The sequence below is a fragment of the Heterodontus francisci genome, chromosome 17 (assembly GCF_036365525.1).
Source record: "Heterodontus francisci isolate sHetFra1 chromosome 17, sHetFra1.hap1, whole genome shotgun sequence".
NCBI lineage: Eukaryota > Metazoa > Chordata > Chondrichthyes > Heterodontiformes > Heterodontidae > Heterodontus > Heterodontus francisci.
Window position 1 is genome coordinate 22,053,565 of NC_090387.1, and position 22,948 is coordinate 22,076,512.

Genomic DNA, 22,948 nt, shown 5'->3' on the forward strand with positions numbered 1-22,948 from the left:
ACTGCACATGCTCCAGTCACCACCCGCACTGCACATGCTCCAGTCACAGCCCACACTGAACATGTTCCAGTCACCACCGGCACTGCATATGCTCCAGTCACAGCCCACACTGAACATGCTCCAGTCACGGCTCACACTGAACATGTTCCAGTCACAGCCCACACTGAACATGCTCCAGTCACAGCCCACACTGAACATGCGCCAGTCACAGCCCACACTGAACATGTTCCAGTCACGGCCCACACTGAACATGTTCCTGTCACAGCCCACACTGCACATGCTCCAGTCACGGCCCACACTGCACATGCTCCAGTCACGGCCCACACTGAACATGCTCCAGTCACCACCCGCACTGCACATGCTCCAGTCACCACCCGCACTGCACATGCTCCAGTCACAGCCCACACTGAACATGTTCCAGTCACCACCGGCACTGCATATGCTCCAGTCACAGCCCACACTGAACATGCTCCAGTCACGGCTCACACTGAACATGTTCCAGTCACAGCCCACACTGAACATGCTCCAGTCACAGCCCACACTGAACATGCGCCAGTCACAGCCCACACTGAACATGCACCAGTCACAGCCCACACTGAACATGCTCCAGTCACGGCCCACACTGCACATGCTCCAGTCACGGCCCACACTGCACATGCTCCAGTCACGGCCCACACTGCACATGCTCCAGTCACGGCCCACACTGCACATGCTCCAGTCACGGCCCACACTGAACATGCGCCAGTCACAGCCCACACTGAACATGCTCCAGTCACAGCCCACACTGAACATGCTCCAGTCACTGCCCACACTGAACATGCACCAGTCACAGCCCACACTGAACATGCTCCAGTCACTGCCCAGACTGAACATGCTCCAGTCACTGCTAGCACTGCACAAGCTCCAGTCACTGCCCGCACTGAACATGCTCCAGTCACTGCCCACACTGTACATGCTCCAGTCACGGCCCACACTGCACATGCTCCAGTCACGGCCCACACTGCACATGCTCCAGTCACGGCCCACACTGCACATGCTCCGGTCACGGCCCACACTGCACATGCTCCGGTCACGGCCCACACTGCACATGCTCCGGTCACGGCCCACACTGCACATGCTCCAGTCACGGCCCACACTGCACATGCTCCAGTCACGGCCCACACTGCACATGCTCCAGTCACGGCCCACACTGCACATGCTCCAGTCACGGCCCACACTGAACATGCTCCAGTCACGGCCCACACTGAACATGCTCCAGTCACGGCCCACACTGAACATGCTCCAGTCACGGCCCACACTGAACATGCTCCAGTCACAGCCCACATTGAACATGCTCCAGTTACAGCCCACACTGAACATGCTCCAGTTACAGCCCAAACTGAACATGCTCCAGTCACATCCCAAACTGAACATGCTCCAGTCACAGCCCACACTGAACATGCTCCAGTCACGGCCCACACTGCACATGCTCCAGTCACGGCCCACACTGCACATGCTCCAGTCACGGCCCACACTGCACATGCTCCAGTCACGGCCCACACTGAACATGCTCCAGTCACGGCCCACACTGAACATGCTCCAGTCACGGCCCACACTGAACATGCTCCAGTCACGGCCCACACTGAACATGCTCCAGTCACGGCCCACACTGCAAGTGCGCCAGCGTGCACCTCAGAGACTGTCGACAAGCTATTAGTAGCTCGCGAGTTGGTGACACTTCTCTAATAGCTCCAAAGAGACAAAAAAACTAGTTAAAGCAGCAGCTGTTTATATTCTTGATGCTTTTCCATCACAAAACCAAAAAATGTATTTCCAGATACCAGTAGGAAATATAAATTGCTACATTATATTCAGCTATTTACATTGTCATTGAAAATAGGGAGAACTGCTTAGAAATTGGTGACCGGTGGTAACCCCACAGCCAATTCAGAGCCTGTCTTTGGTACTGCTGTTGGTTGAGGGACATATTGGCCAGGACACCATGGGGGAATTTTATGCTCTCCCCCACGGTATCTTCGGGGACGAGGAGAGCATATAGTCAGGTGAGGTGGTGGTGGCGGGGTCCTCCCCGCCACCTTCCTGCCGCCACTCAAATTAAATCTGGGACTTGAAGGTCTGCCTTCTGCTCCACCGCCAATTGAGGCCCTCAAGTGGGCAATTAATGCCCAGTTAAGGGCCTCATCCTGCCGCCGTCAGTATTAGCCCAGCAGCGGGCCGACTAGTCGCCACACGGGGAGCACACCAAGCAAACCCGTGTGGGTTGCTAGCCAGCACCAGGGCGGGTCCCTTGTTAAAAGGCACTTAGTACCTGATCAAAGGACCTGGCATCGGGAAGTGGGGGACCTGCTGAAAGACAGCCCCTGCCCTTGCTGCCGACCACCCCCCCCAACACCCCCGTTCCCTGCGACCTCTACCCTGCAAAATCCCTCCTGCCCTGACTCACCTGTGGCCTGGGTCCCTCACCACTAATGGGTACTCTACCAGCAGCAGCCAGCACCTCTGGGGCCTCTGATTGTCCGGCAGCTCTCAGCATGCAGGACTTCCGGCATGGGGTCCTTAATCCTGGGGAAGGCCCATCGCTGTCCACCTAAGTGCCTAATTGGCACGTAATACAGTGGGCCTTCCCCAGAGGAGGCACCGCGGGGCTCTTGCCAAAGCATTAGCCGGTGGCCAAGACCCCTGGCACCAAGATAAAATTGCAGCCCATGCTTCTTTCAGTGAGGCATTGTGCATCCCAACAGGTGGGCAGGGCCTCAAGTTAACATCTCATACTAAAGACAGCAGGGACATTTTAACCCTACCTGCTTAGCAGAAACCGGGCTCTTGGACATTTAAAATCACCTGGAGGACTCACCCGTCAATGTCCCACTCTTTTTCTGCAGACTTTGGTTTTATGCTGCTCTTCTGAGCAGGCAAAAAGGAGAGACTGCCTGAAACTGACTGGGTCCTTTAAATATGTAGATTGGGCTCCAATGACATCATTTAGGGCCGACTGCTATTTTAACCATCTGGCATTTAGGGACAGAGATCTAAAGATGTTTAGAAGTAGTCATAAAGATCTGAAAAAAACCTGAAGTACAGTAATTCTATATAGAAGCATTGAATATAAAAGCAAGAAACTGATGATGAATTTGATTTGATTTGATGATTGTGAGACATCAATTGGACCATTAAAGGAACGATATTAGAGCCATGGAAAGGGCGCAGTGAAAATTCACTAAGAGTATACCAGCAATGAAAGATTATAGTTTTGAAGTATGGTTCAAATAATGTTTTTCTTTTTCTGTAACAGGGACAATTAAGGGGGAGTGGATTTAAAGACTTTCAAAATTATGAAGGGTTTTGGTGTCACACTCACAGAGGGAACAGTGATGAAATATGAAATGGACTGGAGAAATTTTGAAATAAAAGTCACCTGTAAACTACCAGAAAAATGGACACTCTGCAACCTGACAACATGGAGGGACAGGTCAGGTGATTTCCCTCCTGCTCTGCCAATAAACATGTCTGTTGAAGATGAGACTGTTATCAATTTATGGAATCACCTTGAGAAGGCACATTGACTTGTAAAACAGCCCATTCCACGCTAACGATTCCTTTCATCAAGAATTGCACTAAAAAATACTTTTGCAGACAGACTGACTCCAAAGCCAAGGTCAAGATAATAGGTGTGAAATAACATTATGCTAGCAACGTCATTATGTATCAATGGTCCCCACATCCTGGAATATTGTATCAACAACCCAGGGGAGAGTGTCTGGAATCACCTGACTGAAACCGAAATCTGATACATTTTTACTTTTAAAGGAAGGTATATAACTGAGAGACTCAGAGAGAGAGAGAGAGAGAGAGAGAGTCACAAAGCCATTCCAGCCAGAGAAACTGTGAGATTGACTGCGGTAGGAAAGGAGCCCTGCCAGCACCATCTTTAAACTACGGAGTCAGAGAGATTACAAGGTGACCTTGAAAACTTCCCACCTAAGAAATTGAACCAAGATTTCCACCGTCAACTTTAGACTGAGTTTTAACTAAAGGAGTCTGCGATGCTTCATCAGTTCCAAGACAAGGAACATTCAAGCCTACAATGTTATAAGATTCCCTCCAGGGAAGTAACTCTGAAGATTTTAAACAACAAACTCTTTTACAGCAAATTGGACTCTAATTGCATGCCATTCTCTTCTCTTTATCTTTTCTTGTGTGTGTGCATCTATGTGAATAGGTGAGGTTGCCAACGTTTTCAGGTATTTTTTAGGAAATAGTTATTTTTCTTTTCTAAACGTACAAGGAAACCTGTTGTTTGTCTATTTATTTGACCCTAAAACACTCGGGACTAAAGCACCGTTTTAAAAAAAATGGTAAATTGGGAGGTGGAAAGTGGAAGTCACCCACACCATTTCCCACATGTCTGAAAGGTTATTTTAATAAAAGGTTCTGGATCATTACTGGAAAAACAAATGAAAAGTGTAATAATATTGGACATGGGGGTAAATTGACATAATTTTCTTAACTCTGCCAACCATCACGCTTTGCTGCTGTGCTGCATATTTTGCTGAATGTGCGGCTGGCTTTGCTAAATTTCAAACTGCTAACCTTTGACTAGTTACCTCACTAAGGCAAAGCTATTCTACGATAAAAGAGGAACAAGACCCCAAAAGTGGAATGAAAACCAGGACGATGATGAAATAGCAAGACTAGTGCAGGCAAATAAACTGGCCACTTTCCAAATGTGGGTACCCCTGTGGGTAGATGAGTAATGTTAAAACAAGCTAATCATCTGGTATTCTCTGAAAAGCAAGTTATTAATAATCTATAAAATCTTGTGAATGACAATCCCACACATGGCTGGATTATATGCTCTCCCCCGTAGCAGGTGTGTAGGCAGGGAGGGCTTTTACTCGGGCAGATTTTCTGCCACTACCCCACGGATGGCCTTTCTGCGCTGTTCCTAATTGAGGGCCTTAAGGGGCAATTAATGCTCAATTAAGGGCGTCTTCCCACTGCCACTGGTATTAACCCAGTGGCGGGTGAGCCTGTTGCCATGTCGGGAGAATGACATGAAAACCTGAGTGGGTTGGTTGCCGGCTCTCGGGGGCGGTGCCTTTTTCAAAGGCACTCAGTGCCTGATCGAGTAACTCGACATTGGGAAGCGGGGGAGCCCGCTGAGAGCCACCCTCTGGCCCTTGCTATCGACCCCCCCTACACCCACCTCCCTTTCGACCCCAACCCCCGAAACCCCTCTTGCCATCACTCACCTGAGTACGGAATCCACCGCCAACCTGAACCTCAGGTGGGTGTCTTTCTCTCAGCAGCCACCGCCTTCCCAGTGGTGCCGCTGAGCAACAGAGCTGCTGGCCTCTGCTTGGCAGGCAGCTCTCATTGGGACTGATATCTGCCTCCAGGGTCCGAATCCCGTGAAAGACCCCCTGGTGATCTCTCAACTGCCTGACTGGCATGTAATTCCGGAAGGCCTTCCTGGAGGAGGCAGTGTGGGTTTCTCTCCGTCTGTCCAGTCGGTGGTGGAGACCCCTGTCGCCTCCATAAATTCCCCCCCATGGTGTGAGGTTCCTGCTGGGGGGAGGCGGGTGGGCCAGAAAAACCCAGCGTCTTTTGAACTTGGGGCAAAGTTATCAGTGAAGGCCAAACAGCTGTCAGAACAAAACTTCTCAAAGTTACAAAGGATTTACAGCACAGAAATAGGCCATTCAGCCCAACAGGTCTGTTCTGGTGTTTATGCTTCATACAGACCTCCTCTGATACTTCTCCCTTCTTCATCTGACACCATCAACATATCCTTCTCTTCCTTTCTCCCGCATGTGTTTATCTAGTTTCCCCTTAAACACATTTATGCTCATCACCTTAGCCACTCTTTGTAGTGAGTTCTGCATTCTAACCACCTCCTGGATAAAGAGGTTTCTGAATTCCCTATTGGTTTCATTAATAACTATTTCATATTTATGGCTTATAGCTCTGATCTTGCCCACAAGTGGAAATATCCTCTCCAGATCTACCCTATTAAGCCCCTTCTCAGTCTTAAAGACCTCTATCAAGTCACCCCTCAATCTTCTCCTTTCTATAGGAAGGACCTGGGACTGTTAAACCTTTCCTGATAGGTATAACCTCTCCATTCTGGTACCATTCTAGTAAATCTTTATTGCACCTTCAGCAGTGCCTCTATATCCTTTTTATAATATGGAAACCGGAACTGTTCACAATCCTCGAAGTGAGAACTACACAGCGGTTTGAAGAACGTCCAAATATCAGAAGACAGTCAGAGATCTTGGACTGAACGTTTCCAGTTCGGTCGCGATCCCGCCATTGGCCTCAATTCCAGGAGATTGGTTGCAATTTTCACGGAGGCAACCAATTAAAAAGCCGCCTCTGGGAGTCGCGCTCAATTAAGGATGACAGGCAGACCAGGGAAGTGGGAGGCCCAATGGGAGGGTCCCACAGTGATATCTGGCCCACAACCCTACTGGTACAGGTGGGCACTGCTGAGGCAGGGAGGAGACCCCCGAGGGCGCTTCCAAAATGGAGGCACTCTCTGCAGCATTGTGGCCACAGCTATCGGGCCATCATTGTGGAGGGGAAGCTCCTTTACAGGATGGCTTGTGGATGCAGCTGTGCTGGGGTGCTTAAGAGGAGGCCTCAATGGCCACCCCCCACCCCGCCGCTGCCACCTGCTGCCGGGAGGTTGGTTCCAGTTACTTGCAGGAGCCTGTTCACTGTCGAGAAGATCCCAGTAGTGCCATCAACTTTCCCTCAATTGGCCCATTAATGGGCCTTAATGGCTCTCCGCCACTGCTAGGCGGGTGACCGTGCATCTGGCAAGATCGCTCAGAGGAGCACGTCGGGTAGCTAACCCAACGCACTATTTTCCAAATTTGCTCCCTGCCCTACCTCCTAGCCCACCTCCATGGGCCTGGGAAAGTTCAGCGTGTAGAAACGACTACACCGCCACGTTAATTCCAACCACTTCCCAGAGTTCAGACCAGGAACTATTGTTTTAATCTCTCATATTGCTGCAGGAGTCCAATGTTGGTTTGATCTCTCTATCATTATAATTATCTTCTAATCATTGATATTTTTACATGTTTGATTTGACTATTAGTAAATGAGATATCTGTTACAATTTGGCATCACGTTAGAATCGTTTACAAAAGTTAACTGATACTTTTGTAATACTCACTGTGATATATGCAAACAAAGCCTTTGGCCATAAGGTCATCAAAAATCATCAGTGGCAGTAATGGCCTAGATTAGACAACCTGGACCTATCTAGGATCCAGAGACTTCAAAATGGTAGAGTTTGAAAGAAATTTGGACAGGGGTAAAATGCTATTGGGCTGAATCACTGAAAGAGCATATAGATACGCAAGGGGAATGAGAAGCGATCAATTGTTGAGAGTGGGGCGTGCAATGGGGTTAAAATAGTGGCAGACTTACCTACCTTCCCATTCACACTGCACTCTCATCCGCTGTCAAATTAAGTCCCAGCTTCTAGGAAACCTGTGGGACACTAGCTGCTGGCCGGCACATGCCTCATAAATATGGGAAGGTCATGGTCCTATCATGCAAATAGGACCTACCTCTTCAACCATGCTTTGACCTCCTCCTCCTCTACTCTGGTCTAACCACTAATGTGAACACTAATTAAAGACAGAGATCAGAAACTAGGCAGCCTGTGTAAAGAACTGCAGTACAATAACATTCCTATGATATTGGCAGTGGCTGATTAATTTTTAAAAAACATTGTTTTGGCCAATGTTGGCACACAGGCCAGAATGAAAATATCAGCCTTTTATTTTTTCATATCCGCTTCAAAATAAAGTATCAAATTAAGCTCAGTGAGCACAATTTCAGTCTGCAGCTGCAAGCGACAATGTGAAATTTATTTCAGACCCTGTACCGAGAAAACAAAACTAAAGATGCTCAGCAGGAGATCTTGGCTGGCCTGTCAGGAGAGAGTCAGCCTCAGTAACGGGGGCTATAGTTGCGGCTGCAGCATAGAAGCAGAGGGGACTTCATAGTCTATCTTACCAGAAAGAAGCAGGAGGAGAGAGCACATGGATTCGCCAGGCTAGCGGGATTCCCAATGTTGCAGGGTGCAACTGACTGCACACGTGACTCTGTGGGCCCCATATACAAACAGAGAAATGCAGCGCAACTGCAAGGGCTACTACTCCATGAACATGCAGTTGGTGTGCGACCATGCCCAGAAGATCCTGACGGTGAATGCCCGCTATCCTTGCAGCAGGCACAAATGCATTCATCTTGCGCCAGTCAGTCAGACTCACCGTCTCTGGCCTGTTATGTGATTGCCTTTAAGAGCGATGTACCTTTAAGATCTTAGTATGCTAATGAGTTGAGTACAAGGATGCTGTCATGTGACTACATGCCAGTCTCACTGTGTAACTGTAACACCAAGAGGCAGGTCCTGTAAATAGATAGCTCTGCACTGTGTATACTTGTTAGCTGTTAAGAAACCTGTTAAAGATCTTCATTCAACTGAATCCACGCATCTCATTTATGCTGCATCAGACAACACTAAAGGCTTCTCATTACATGGCCGCCCCATGAATGGCTGCTGAGTGACAAGGGATATCCACTATACAACTGACTCATGGCTCCCCTCCTCCACCTGACCATGCATGGGCAGCGCACCTACAATGCAAGCCATGCAGCCACCAGGAATGTCATGGAGCAAACTGTTGGAATCCTGAAATATTGGTTCCGCTGGCTGGACAGTGCAGCAAAGCCCTCCAGAACTCGGTGGAGCACGTCTCCAAGCCTCTTGGCCAATACCCTGAAATAAAAGCCTCTGCCAAAAAACCATTCCAATAACAACTATATCCAACAACACTTCCAGTAATACATATAAAACTGAACTGTTCACCCTTGTGCATTCCCTTAGTGCCTGTGCTGTGGTGTCTTTGCCTGGGATAGTGCTCATATGCAGTACTACCCCAGTAGCTGCAGCATGGTTGGTGGGAGGCTGCTGATTAACATGGTGAAAACAGGAGATGGCCTTGCAGGATGACCTCAAGCAACTCTGGGCCTCTTGAGCCTAGCTTTGTAGTTCTCCACCTCAGCATGGACTGGCTGACTGAAAGGTTAAAGCAAGGGCATTGGTGGAGTGGCAGTGGTGGGCAGAAAAACTATCATCTTGAGAGAGGACAGCAGGTTTGGAAACACTGCCACTCCCCAGGGCACCGCCTCAGCAATCTGAGTAAATCTATTGGAGGTCAGATTGCTGGATTGCTGTGAGAGCCTGCATCCCCTTTGAGTACTAGTATCCGCAGCCCTCATGGCAGTAATCTGAGTCATGGCACCAATTTGGGCTAACATGGCAACAAGCATGGCTCTGATGACCTCAGTCTGAGCTTCCACTGCAGCACTGAGACATTGGCTGGCTTCTGCCTGTGCTGCAATGGAAGCTGAGACATCAATTATCAGTTGCTGCATCATGTCTGGGCCCACAAGTACTGTCATGGAGTGGGCTACCACTCCCATTCTGAAACAGATGGGCCCCAAGCTCTGCGTGAAGCCCCGTGCCAAGAAATGTCATCTCCTGCAATGCTTAGGCATCTTAACTAATAACTCTATTTGCATTTTCATCCATAGTAACTGCTCAAACTTTGTATTATTTCCCTGTCAATGAACCTTTTATTTCTCCTATTATAGTATTGGGGTAAAGTACTATCTAAAATACTTAATCATGTTTTACACCTTCCAGCACTTATTTTCTTAAACTTCTACCTTTGAAAGATAGTTATTAGTTAAAATGCTTCTACACAGAGTTCAGTAAGCTCCTATTTTACTGCACTTTATGTCTGGCAATGAATACATTAAAAAATGCAAATGTTGGAAATACACAACCAACCAGTCAACACCTGTACCACCAGAGTACTATCGTGTCCTTTCTTGTGACAGATGCCACTGACAGGCTGTGCATTTCCACTATTAGTTTTTCACTTAGTGCTACATAGACTAAATGTTTGGAGCTTGACTTCTCTTTTGCAAGTAATTGCAGCCAGACACCTTTAGTTCCTTGAAATTATGGATCCGTTTATGCACTCACACCAAATCGGGGTCCAAATTGAGCGAAAAAATAATTGGGAAAGATCTCTGTCCCCTTTAAGTCATATTCTGCAAAATGAGAATATAGAAGTTATACAAGGTATTAGCAATTATCTTGTGACAGGACATTAATACTGCACAAATCTTTTTATTTTCCCAGCCACACTATTCGTAATGGACACTTTGTGCAGGAGTGTTCATTTCAAGAACCCAAGGTTTCAAGGTGCCTAATAATGATGTTTTAAAATGACAGCATTCAATCTCCAAACACTCATTCTACAGCACTGGGTAATGGGTTGCAGACGTACTTTGTGAAGTTCCCTTTCCCAATCATAATTAGAATAATAGCAGAAATTATGAAAATGAGGTTAGTACATTGCTAGTTATTGACAGGCTCTTTTCCACTTTGAAAGGAGCTGGGCTGATTCATCCATGTAAAAATGTTTGCAAATATAAAACCAGCTCTACTCACTTTTTAAGGTTTTCAATGAACGTTTTACTCCACTTCTCCTTGGCAATCCCCTGAGCAATAGCACTGGGGTGAATATCTGTGTCAAAGTCGAACACAGTAGAAAAAGCTGTCCAGCTAATGAAGGAGAAACAAGGAAGAAATAATTTGGTCAATTACATCAGAATGAACTAAATGTTTGCATTCATGGATTCATGGACTTCTACAGATTTTACAAATAATTGTATCCGCAGCTTTTGACAGCTTGTTTCATTTGTAGCACTCTTACCCCTAAGTGAGAAGGAATGGGCTGAAGCCTTATTCCAGGATTTGAGCACATAGCCAATGCTGATACTCCAGTCTGGTGCTGAGTGAATGATGTGCTTTTGGAGCTGTTGGTCCTTCAGATCAGGCCTTAAACCACAGTCCCATCTGCCTGTTCCAGTGGTTCACGTGGATACGAAAGACCAGTTTATCTTGGTCAAGATCCCTCAAAAATAAATTAATCCATCATTCATCTCATGGGGGCTTGTGGGATCTGGCTACATGTCACATGGCTGGCATTTCCAAAAGATGTGATTAATGCAAGCCCTTCAACAGACCGTGGAAATTAGACAAAATATTTGACGATAATGCTTCTTAATTCCAATCAGGGAATTTTGCAAGACCTTGTGAGAATATTTTAGGGCATCTCTCAAAAATAACACTGAGGTTTATTTAATTTTATTGCTTTGTTGTGTTCAGGAAGGGTCAAGTACCACCAGACAAAACTATGTGAAAGTTGCAATTGGCAGCTTTTCCATATGTGAAAATCCAGACCCATCTTCAGGGGTAGCCCTCAAAGGCAGTGCTTGGGATCGAGATTATTGTGAAACCTAGACCCATACTTTAGAATGCATTCTAAAGTATGAGATTTTAAATAAAAACAAGAAATTCTGGAAATACTCAGCAGGTCTGGCAACATCTGTGGAGAGAGAAGCAGAGTTAACGTTTCAGGTCAGTGACCCTTCATTAGAACTAGCAAATATTACAAATATAAAAGGTTTTAAGCAAATGGTGGGGGGAGGGGGGGGAGCAAGAGATAACAGCAGAGAAGGTGTTGATAGGACAACCTTGAAGAAGTTCTGCTCTTCTCTCCAATGGGATTTTCCTTTGTCTCTTTTACCTTGTTCACCTTCATTGCTTTCTATTTCCCTCCTGGTGTTTGATAAAGTGTCTACCAAAACTCATTTTCACAGCCACATCTCCTTCCTCAGTGACTGTCTCCAGCTCCAACTTATTCCACGTGGATTCCAACTGAAATTTCATCCTTCATGTTTTGAATCCACCCAGGATTACAGGTATCTCCGAGAAATACAACGTTCCTTGGAGTGCTGTTCTCGCTGCATCCTGAGATCCACACTTAGTGCCATGCGCAGCCACATGTACGCACTGAACCTCTCTCTCCAGCAGCACCGCCTCACCTTATCTCAAAGCCCTTCTACTTCGCAGTTTCATTTCATCCTTCGTCTTATCCGACGCATTAACAAAAAACTTTTCTTCTTCCTTTCAGGTGTTAAGGAACGCAAGCTCCAGCAGCTGATGGAGACTAATGCCCCTCCAGATCCTTCTTCCCCTTCACTTCCCTCTGACCCCCATCCCTTCTGATCTGACCCCTTGCCGTGTATTCACTATACCCTCTGACCTTCCCCTCTCTGATGCTGAAAGTTCTGTACTCAGCTAAGGACTCAGTTTTATCCCCTTACACCCCCACCTCAATGAATTTTGCACTCGGCATGACGTTGAGCTCTTCTTCTGTCGCCTTCACCTCCAGGCTCAATTGTTTGACCAGAGGTCCTTCCCCCGACCAGCAGACCCATTCACCCGCCTCCAGCATTCTCCCTCTACCTGGACCCCTCCCTCTGCCTCTTACCCACTCTTGATCTTTTCATTGAAAACTGTCGGTGCGACATCGGCTGTCTCAATTTCTCTGCCCCCGTCACTCACACTAAACTGCCCCCTCTGAACTTGCTGCACTCCGTTCTCTCAGGTCTAACCCTGACATTGTCATCTAACCTGCAGACAAGGGAGGTGCTATCGTTGTCTGGCATACCGACCTCTACCTTGCAGAGGCTCAGCGCCAACTTTCAGACACTTCTTCCTACCTCCCCCTGGACCATGATCCCACCACTGAACATCAAGCTACTGTCCACAGGACTGTCACTGACCTCATCTCCTCCGGAGATCTTCCCTCTACAGCTTCCAACTTCATAGTCCCTCAACCTCGGACTGTCCCAGCAGACCCATTGTTTCAGCCTGTTCCTGCCCCACTGAACTTAGTTCTTCCTATCTTTTCTTGGTCCAGTCTCTTCCCAACTACATCTGTGACTCTTCTGACGCCCTACATCATTTTGACAATTTCCAGTTTCCTGGCCCTAACCGCCTCCTTTTCACTATAGACGTCCAATCTCTCTACACCTCCATTCCCCACTAGTTTGAGGGCTCTCCGCTTCTTCCTTGAACAAAGGCCCAACCAGTCCCCATCCACCACCAGCCTCCTCTGACTAGCTGAACTTATTCTCACATTGAACAACATCTCCTTCAACTCCACTGACATCCTTCAAGTAAAAGGTGTTGCTATGGGTACCCGCATGTGTCCTGGTTATGCCTGTCTTTTTGTGGGATATGTCAAACATTCCTTGTTCCAGACGTACTCAGGGCCCCTCCCCCAACTCTTTTTCCAGTACATTGATGACTGTATTGGTGCCGTTTCCTGCTCCCACCCAGAACTGGAAAACTTTATCAACTTTGCTTCTAATTTCCACCCTTCTCTCACCTTTACATGGTTCATCTCCAACAATTCCCTTCCTCAATTTCTCTGTCTCCATCTCTTGCTTTTATTTCAGATTTCCAGCATCTGCAGTATTTTGCTTTTATTTTAGTATGGGATTTTAAATGCTGTTGGCGCAAAATTCGGATCCATAGTGCCCGCTTTTTGGGTGCTACGAGTGCCCTTAGAGGTCCACCAAAATGGCATCTGCAGCATACGCACCCACTTCTGGTGCCAATCGCATTAGATGCCATATTGTTAAGCGTGTGCACAGTGAATTGCCACTGGTAGTATTCAGTGCAGGCAGATCATGACATCAATCAGGCGTCTAATGCTGATTTGATGCTGGTCCTGCTATTTTGAAGCTCAACACTGTCCAGCTGAACATATATTTGGCAGCAGGAAGGACCCATCCACCACCAGCACTAATTAAAGAGAGTCAACGACTTACAGGTTGGTTGCTGATTGATTTCTACTGGCTATTGCTAAGATTTGTCAAGTGTTTGGTGCTTTTTAGAGTTATTTAAATTTGCTAAAGTCTACAGGGAGTGGTGAGGCATGTGCTGAAATACTTTGTCCTGACTTTAAGGCTTCTGCACAAACCAATTTCTGTAGTAAGCATTTCCCTTGAAATATACAATCAGCGGGAGAATGAGCAGAGGATACTCAGATTAGGACAAGTTGCTGAAGAGGGAGGAGGAGAGGGAGATGGTCCCTCAGCAGGAGGCCATACCCACCCAGGGTGTTCAGGAAGCAATTCGCCTATCTGAACCTCAGCGAGAAACAGTGTGTAAGAGACATCTGCGCTTCAGTAAGGACGTCCTCACTAAAATCTGCCTCCTGCTGCAGACAGAACTGTAATCTCAGAGCAGCCAAAGACCACATTGCCAGTGTCTGTGTAGGCGACCATAGCGATGAACTTTTATGTTTTGCCTCCTTCCAGCCTGGGGACCTGGATATATTCGCAACATCTCGGAGTTTATTGTCCACTGTTGCATAAGATAAGTCACTGATGCTCTCTGTTCAAATAGAGCTGAATGCCTTTCCTTCTTTCATGACAGAGAGCAGCAGACAGACCTAGTATGCCACTTTGTGAGGATTGCAGGCTTCCCCATGGTGCTGGGTGCCATTGACAGCAACACACATCGCTTTGCAGGCATCGCATGAATGTACTGCAACTGAAAGGGATTCCACTCCCTCAACGTCCAGCTGTATGTGCGACCATATGTGGTGAATCATGCAGGTCAATGCCCAGTACCCTGGCAGCAGTCATGTTGCCTTAATTCTGCAGCACCCTGCCATATCATTTGCATTTGAACCATCACAGCAAAGCAAAGGGTGGCTGCTGGCTTTGAGCTAATGCATGTACATGTGGGCAGCACAGATACAATTTAAGTCATGCTGTCAGACGAAATGTGATCCAGCAGACTTTGGAATGCTGAAACAACATTTCCATTGTAGGACTGCCCTAGAGGATCCCTGCAGTACTCGGCAGAGCAGGTGTCAAAATTCCTGGTAGTCTGCTGCATGCTGCACAACCTCACTATCATGAGGGTGCAGCTTTTGCCACCAGCTACACAGTGAGCAGTTGAGGGGCAGGAAGAGGAGCAAGGGGATGGAGGTGGCAACCTGGACAGCCCCTTTCTGGCTGGACTGTCTGTGAACAACTCATCAGTCTGTGATACCCCAGCAACGGCAATCCCGATTCCCCATTCACCAACAGTCTCATATCTTACCTTCCCTCTGCCAGTGAACATCATAGCATTCATGTGGCCACAATACAAAAATAAGAGCCACCACAAAATAAACATTCTGAGCCAAATTGATAAATCAAAGTATGCCATATTGCATACAAAAGTCAACTAACTACCATTGTGCAGTCCCTTAGTACCTATCTACCAGGTGCTTTCACCTGTCCTAGTCCCCCTAAGCAGTGCTACCCTTGTGGCTGCAGCATGGCTGATGGAAGGCTACAGACTTTCAGTGGGGAAGACTGCAGATTGCTTTGCAGGATGGAGGACCAATTGCTGGACAATTGTGAGAGCTAGCAAGCCACTTTACACACTGGTATCTGCAGCCCTGATAGCAGCAGTCTGAGCTTGCATGGCAGCAAGCTCAGCTTGCACACAAGCAGTGTAGGTTTCTACTGCAGCACCCAGATGTTGGGTGGCTTCTGCTTGCTTTGGTTCACATGTGTGCAAATGGAGTTGGCCACCACTTCTGTACTGGAGAGGATGGACTCCAAGCTCTTTACAAAGCTCTGTGCCAAGTTGATACCGGGCTCCTCCATGTTTCTTGACATTGCACACAGGCTTTCTGGCAAGTCTGCCAATCCACTAAGCATTTTATTGTGTATACCCATCGTACTTCTCCCATAGCTTGCCTCATTGAAGTGTTCATCTGAGTCTTCTGCAGCAGAACTTCGATGCGACCTCGCCCTCTGGTGATCTGGCACCTGCATAATCCTTATCCAGTGGCCTGGCTGCAGAGCATTCACGCCAGGTGTCTCACCACATGCTGATTCCGCCTCTGTCCTATCCTCTAAATTACGCGCAGTGTCAGTATATGAACTGGTGGCTGCAAGTGTGAGATCAAGTGACAGTGTTTCTTCATCATCAGTGCCTTGATGCTCTTCCACCTGTTTCGCTTGCCTCACTGCTTGGCCAGGTGTCAGGTCTTGGGTATCGAAATGGAAACAGACTCAAGGGTAGGGTTGTGGTGAGGGGAGCAGTGGGAAGGGGAAGTAAGAGGTACAGGCTTATACTACCTGCAGTTTGTGAATCAGAAGAGATTGTGCGATGAGGGAGAAGTGGGATGTGAGAAGGAGGATTGGGTAGGAGGATACCGTCATCTTCTATGGTTTGAGCCCACCACTGACCATGGCCTCAGAAATGGCTGCTCCAATGATGACGAGCACTGCCTCCTCCATGAGGGATAAGGACATGTAGGTTAGTTTCTGCTGCCTCCAGTTGTGTACCATCTTGTCCTGCAAGAGAGAGGAAGTGTGCCATTGATGTGGCTGCTATGGTTGAATAGCTTGTAGTGCTTACAAGCTGTGAGATGTGAGTGTGAGGCTTGCAGCAGAACTAAGTGTGCGAAGGTGAGATACAGCTGTGAATGTTAGATAAGAGACTTGATTACTAGAGGTTGTTGGTAGCTGAGTGAAGGGGGTTAGTGCATTAAACAGTGTCTGACGCTGGTGGTGCAGTTGGTGGAATACGGCAATTGAATTTGAATTCACTGACCTTAACCACTCATGTGAGCTCATTGAACCTTTTACGGCACTGCATCCAGGTCCTCAGAGCTTGATTCCTAGCATTGACTGCTACGGCTTTCTGGTCCCATTGCCCTCTGAGTGTACGGCTGGAGGGCCTCCTGTGGATACACCACTTCTTTCCTCCTTTGCAACACCTCCACCATGGCCTCCAGTGCAGTGTCCAAGAACATTGGTGTATGCTCTTTCCCTCGTTGTGCCATTATTAAGTCTTCTTCCACATCAGAGTGATTTGTACAAGGACTTCATTACTTACTCCAACCACATTTCCCCTTTAAGAGTTGCAAACTGGCTTTAAGTGGTGTTAGCTCATTTTAACTTGTGCTAGCCTCTCCCAATTTTGGAGCCCCTGGTAAAGCATGCAGCTGCTCAACAGCACGGCTAGTGCTGGCTGCACGCTACAATCATGGTAATGGGTGGGAAGCACAAAATTGGCGTGTTTCCTGCATCACACTAAATGGGTGTACGGTAATCGCTCAGCGCAATCCTCAATCCCATTTTCAGGGGCTCTGTAATGTATCCCACTGTGTTTTTTTCCTTGTCTTATGCAACCAATTCACAATTAAGCAAGGGATCTCTGCAATCCCTTTTCTTGGCCACTTGAATGTATTTCCATTTCTGATGCCTTGGAAAGGAATATCCAAGCAGAATTCCAGAGAAATGACACTGTTCCAGAAACCCCAGTGGGTTAACAGAGTGCCTTGGTTGCTGTAGTAATTGGCAACTTGCCTGCAACAGCTGTTTTCATGATCTAATATGAAGAAGTAAAGCAATCCACAGCATAATTTTCTGCGGTCCATGCTTTATTGTTTTCTTTCTCTCCTTCAAAATAAGATTCTCAGTAAATTCCAAAGCCAGTAAAACTTTGTTTTTCTCTTGTCACTTTTTTCTGCCAGCTCCTGTCCCCTCCTCGTGTTCAAAAAAGGGTGTAAGGATAAGTCCAGCAATTACAGTTTAACTTCAGTGGTGGGAAAGCTTTTCAAACAATAATCCAGGACTAAATTAACAGTCACTTGGACAAATTTGGATTAATTAAGAAAAGCCAGAATGGAAAATCATGTTTAACTAACTTGACTGAGGTTTTTGATGAGGTAACAGAGAAGGTTGATGGGGGTAAAGCGGTTAATGTGGTGTACATGGACTTCTAAAAGGCCTTTAAAGCCCATGGAATAAAAGGGACAGTGGCCACATGGATACGAAGCTGACTGAGTGACAGGAAACAGAGAGGAGTGGTGAATGATTGTTTTTCGGACGGGAGGAAGGTGTACAGTTAGGTTCCCCAGGGGTCGGTATTAGGGTCCTGCTTTTCTCGATCTATATTAATGACCTAGACTTGGGTGTGCAGGACACAATCACAAAATCTGTAGATGACACAAAATTTGGATATATTGTGAATTGTGAGGAGGGCAGAGATAGACTTCACGAGGACATGGGCAGACTGGTGGAATGAGCGGACACAGGTAGCAGATGAAATTTGATGCAGAGATGTGTGAAGTGATATGTTTTGGTAGGAGGAATGAGGAAAAGCAATCAAAAATAAAGGATACAATTCTAAAGAGCGTGCAGGAGCAGAGGGACAGGGGGTATATGTGTACAAATCGTTGAAGGTGGTAGGACAGGTTGAAAAAGTGGTTACTAAGACATACGGGATCCTGGACTTTAGAAATAGAGGCATACAGTATAAAAAGCAAGGAGCTTATGGTGAACCTTTATAAAAAAACTGGCTCAGCTTCAACTGGATTACTACGTCTAATTCTGGGCAACACACCGTAGGAAGGATGTGAAGGCATTAGAGAGGGTGATGAAAAGATGTACAAGAATGGTTCTTGGGTTGAGTGACTTCAGTTACGAGGATACATTAGAGAATCTGCATCTGTTCTCCTTAGAAAAGATAAAGTTGCGAGGAAATAGGGGTGTTCAAAATCATGAGGGGTCTAGACAGGGTAGATAGGGAGAAACTGTTCCCATTGGCAGAAGGATCGAGAATCAGAGGACACTGATTTAAGATGATTGGCAAAAGAGCCAAAGGCAACATGAGAAAAAACTTTTTTATGCAGCGAGTGGTTAGGATCTGGAACGCACTGCCCGACAGTGTGGTTGAGGCAGATTCAATTGTGGCTTTCAAGAGGGAATTGGATAATTAACTGAAGAATAAACATTTCAGGGCTATGGGAGTTCTGTTGCAGAGAGCCAGCATGCGCACAGTGGGCTGAATGGCCTCCTTCTGTGTTGTAACCATTCAATGATTCTATACAATGATTCTATGAACAGGAGTTGATTCAGTTCTGAGAATTAATTGCACAGGCAGCAATCTTCCTTCCAAAAGAGAGATTCCTCATATATTTGACCATGCTGATTAATGTTGGCTGATTTGTGCAGGGTGATGCAACATCACAGCTGCTCTTACTGAAAAGTCCTCATGCAAGCATTTCCATTCAAATCATTGGTTAGCCATCAACAGCAGCCACCCAGGTCTTTCCCTTCCTCATCCAAGGCACTTGTTATATTTTCTCCACTGCCCTGGCTGTGATTAGTTAACTCAACACACACAAGGAATAAAATCTGGGCCTTTCTGGTCAAGATTTTTCAGCTACGCACTGCATAAATTCATTGAGAGATTAGAGGAGACACTTTGCAAAATTTTCATAGGGCTCAGGCCCTGCGCTTTGAAAGTGCTGCACATTTATAACTCATTTCACAAATGTCAAACATGTTCTATAAACCCTACTCTTCTGTTAAATTGTTCAACTTACATAAAAGTAAACTTGACATGCAGAAGCTCCCCTTCCTCTTCAGTCCATTTATCTCTGTATGGTCCCCTTCTATGGAATAAAAATATAAAATGAGGAATTATAACATAATACTTGTGATTTATAATTGTTTCACAAGTGTCTCTGGTGGAGATACTACTATGTGGCCTACTTTCAGTGAGGGATTAATGGAGATTTTAAAAAGTTGCAATGACTGCGACACTTCATTGCAAACCATTCAAGTCTGCTCTCTCATCCTCTGATGCACACGTTACACACAGACGCACGTACACATACCATACACACACACACACACACACACACACACACACACACACACACACACACTACATGCATTTACACCCACACAATTACTCAGACACACATACACATACCACATCCATAATCTCACACACACATACACAACATGGTCATAAACACCGATACATACACTGATATGTACATGCCATTTACACACGCACCCACAATCACATACAGACTCACACACCAATACACACACACTGATACAACACACACACACACTGATACAACACACACACACACACACACACACACACACACACACACACACACACACACACACACACACACACACACACACACACACACACACACACACGTTTTCCATTCTTCCAAAGACTTTGCTACACCTGTAGGTAGGATGGGAATCGAGAAAACAGTGCAAGTCTTTATTTGGAAAAAGATACACCAATTACACAGTGAAGGTGCATGCACTATGTCCCACATATTAAAATACTAGGGTTGTGAATGTTTTATTTAGATACCTTACTCATTCAAACAGCACAATGTTGGAAATACATTGAAAAATCAGAGAAAGTCCCCATTTCTGAAAACGCAAAATATTTTGAAATTCAATGACACATCACACCAATGACCTAAATCAAAATAGTGTGTTTTCTTCCTGAAAGCTCTACTATGAATCATTAAGAGGATTGGAGACGTGTTGCAACAAGAGCTTGCATTTGTACAGTGCCTTTAACATAGTAAAACATCCCATAGCAATTCACAGGAGTGTTAGCAAACAAAATTTGATACTGAGCTACAAAATGGGATATTAGGACAGGTGACCAAAACCTTGGTCAAAGAGTTAGAATTTAAGAAGTATCTTAAAGAAGGATAGAAAAGTAGAGTGATTTGGGGGTGGGGGCGGGAATTCCAGAGCCTCAGGTCCAGGCAGCTGAAGGAATGACTGCCAATGCTGGAGTAATTAAAATCGGGGATGTGCAAAAGGCCAGAACTGGGGGAGCACAGAGATCTTTGTGGGTTGTAGGGCAAGAAAGGATTACAGAGATGGGAGGGGCAGTGACACTGGTTATCGGATTCTGAGAGTAGCTTGGTATATTAGCTGTATGAACAGTAGTTGGCTCCACTTCAGTTGGAAATCTTCACTTAATTTCAGAACAACTATTTCAAGCAAAGTTTTAACCTAACAGAAATGTTTTTAAGTTAATCTTAAAAGCACTGCAATCCGCATTCTGAAGAAAACATTCCTTCCGGTTTAGATTACAGGGGCTAAATTGAGCCATGTAGCATCATGCAGCCAACTAAGCCTTGAAAATGGCATCTGAGCTGTACTCGCACATGTCCGATGGGAAGTTAGTGCACAACACTGATCTGACGCCAGCGCAGGTATTTTCTGAATCCACTCTACAGCCAATGCCCTTTTTTCTTAACCTCACACGACCGAATACAACATTAGCAGAACGAAGGATCCCCCCACCCTTCCCCCAACAACTACTATTTAAAGGGATATGAAGTATGTAGATTCACCCTTTTGGACAATGCATATGTTTTGGACCTTGCATGTTTGTCAGCTGCCAAAAATTATTTTAGTTTAGGTTAGTTGCTGGATTATTTCTTCTGGCTGCTGGTGCAATTGTATGCATTTTTGGAGGTTTCCTACATTTTATTCTCTTGCATGTTCAGCCATTCTTCAATATATTACAGCAGATTCTGTTCAGAAAGGACTTCCAACATTGTTTACAGCCACAATGCACATCCCCTTTAGGAGGTGCAGGCTGCCTTTAAGTAGCACTAGCCACCCATGATATTGAGCCTCCTGTTGATGCTTCTAGCAAAAACCAGTGTGATTAGTGCTGGCTCCGCAAAGTGACCATACTAAACAGTAGGCATTACAAATTTAACATGCTACCTGCAAAGCAATGAATGGGTGTGGATTAACCGCATACCGCAATCCCCTTGCCTGTTTTTGGTAGTTAAGCAATTTACCTCCCTATGGGTCTTATAGGCATTTGAGATTTGAAGACATTTCAGTCCCACCCAAATGAAAACAAAATATTTCTTTTAGGAAACATTTATTTATTCCAATGTCATAAACCTTACCATTGTGATGTTATCATACGGTGCAAGTCACCAGATGTAATGCTAATCATACCATATGACAATAATTGAGAGGAGTCACGTAATGCAAATGATTGTGGCTATCAGAAATCTTAATGTGCAGGAAATATTAAGGAAGTTGGGGTTGGTACTTTGAAAAGAAATGGAGAAGACTTTAAGTTGACCTAATTGTGAAACTGATTGACACAAAACCAAACCAAGAGAATTGATTGCTGTTGTGAATGGTTTAAATATTGAGACACAAATGAAACATGAGGGAATTGAGTGTCAGAAAGGAAATCAGGCAGAATATTTTGCACAGGTTAAACTAAACCTTGTAAACTAAACCAGGAAAATCTGGATTCAAGATGCAATTAAATGCGTTTCTGGCACTGAAACCAAAGAGAAAGATGCATTTGGCCTAAAAATTTCTATTTCTCAAAAATTTCTTATGGGTGGCTTTTACAAATTAGCACATCTCGCAGAATAAGTTAAATGGACAGAAAATTATATGGGTGTGCAAATATCTATACCTAAATTCATGACATGCACTCCCCTCATGTAAAGCTCTGTAACAGGAGCACCATTTCGTAATAGCATATTTAATTGAGATAGGGTATGCATCTTTCTCATGAAAGATAGCTATGAGTGGAATCTTTACCTACAGACACACTGGAAGCAGGGCACTCTGGTTTTACCGCGTGCTTTCAATGTTTGGCCCTGACAGGTTCCGCACCAGGGAGGCAACCTGATTATCAGGCTTGGCTTCCAGTCAGGTGGGGAGCACTCAAAGGAGGACACAAGACCAATAAGGTCCGATCCCAGACATTGGGGGATGAACTTCTATCCCCAGTCCTGGTAGGTGGGAGTAGGGGAATTTGATAGTGAGGACCACTCCTGCTCCCTCTGGCCCATAAGGAGTGCTGTGCAGGCACTTGCCTCCTCCCCAAGGCTATCATTGTCTTGCTAGCATTAAACCTGAAAAGCAGGTTAAATTCAAGGCTTCCAGCTTCATAAACATATATAAAATCCCTGTCCGCCCTTTGCCTCACTTCAGTAAAATCCAAAAATCTATGGATTAGAAACAGCTTCCTGATGCACTTGGAATTTTTAACCTATTTAACATCCCAGCTGCACCCAATTCCACCTGCTCACCCATGTTAAGTTTCTGCCTATGTTTCACTATGCAATATTGTCATGAACTATAT

General features: G+C 45.8%; 1 protein-coding gene across 3 annotated transcripts in view; it reads right to left on the reverse strand.

Moving 5' to 3' along the window:
• Positions 1–22,948, reverse strand: part of LOC137378753 (rifampicin phosphotransferase-like) — a 200,945-nt gene that overhangs the window by 148,975 nt on the left and 29,022 nt on the right. For all 3 annotated transcript variants that reach the window (XM_068049132.1, XM_068049133.1, XM_068049131.1), the window contains exons 4-5: positions 19,362–19,430; positions 10,550–10,663 (exon numbers count right to left, since the gene is read on the reverse strand). In XM_068049132.1, coding sequence (XP_067905233.1) covers positions 10,550–10,663; positions 19,362–19,430 — 183 coding nt within the window. The remainder of the gene's footprint in view (positions 1–10,549; positions 10,664–19,361; positions 19,431–22,948) is intronic.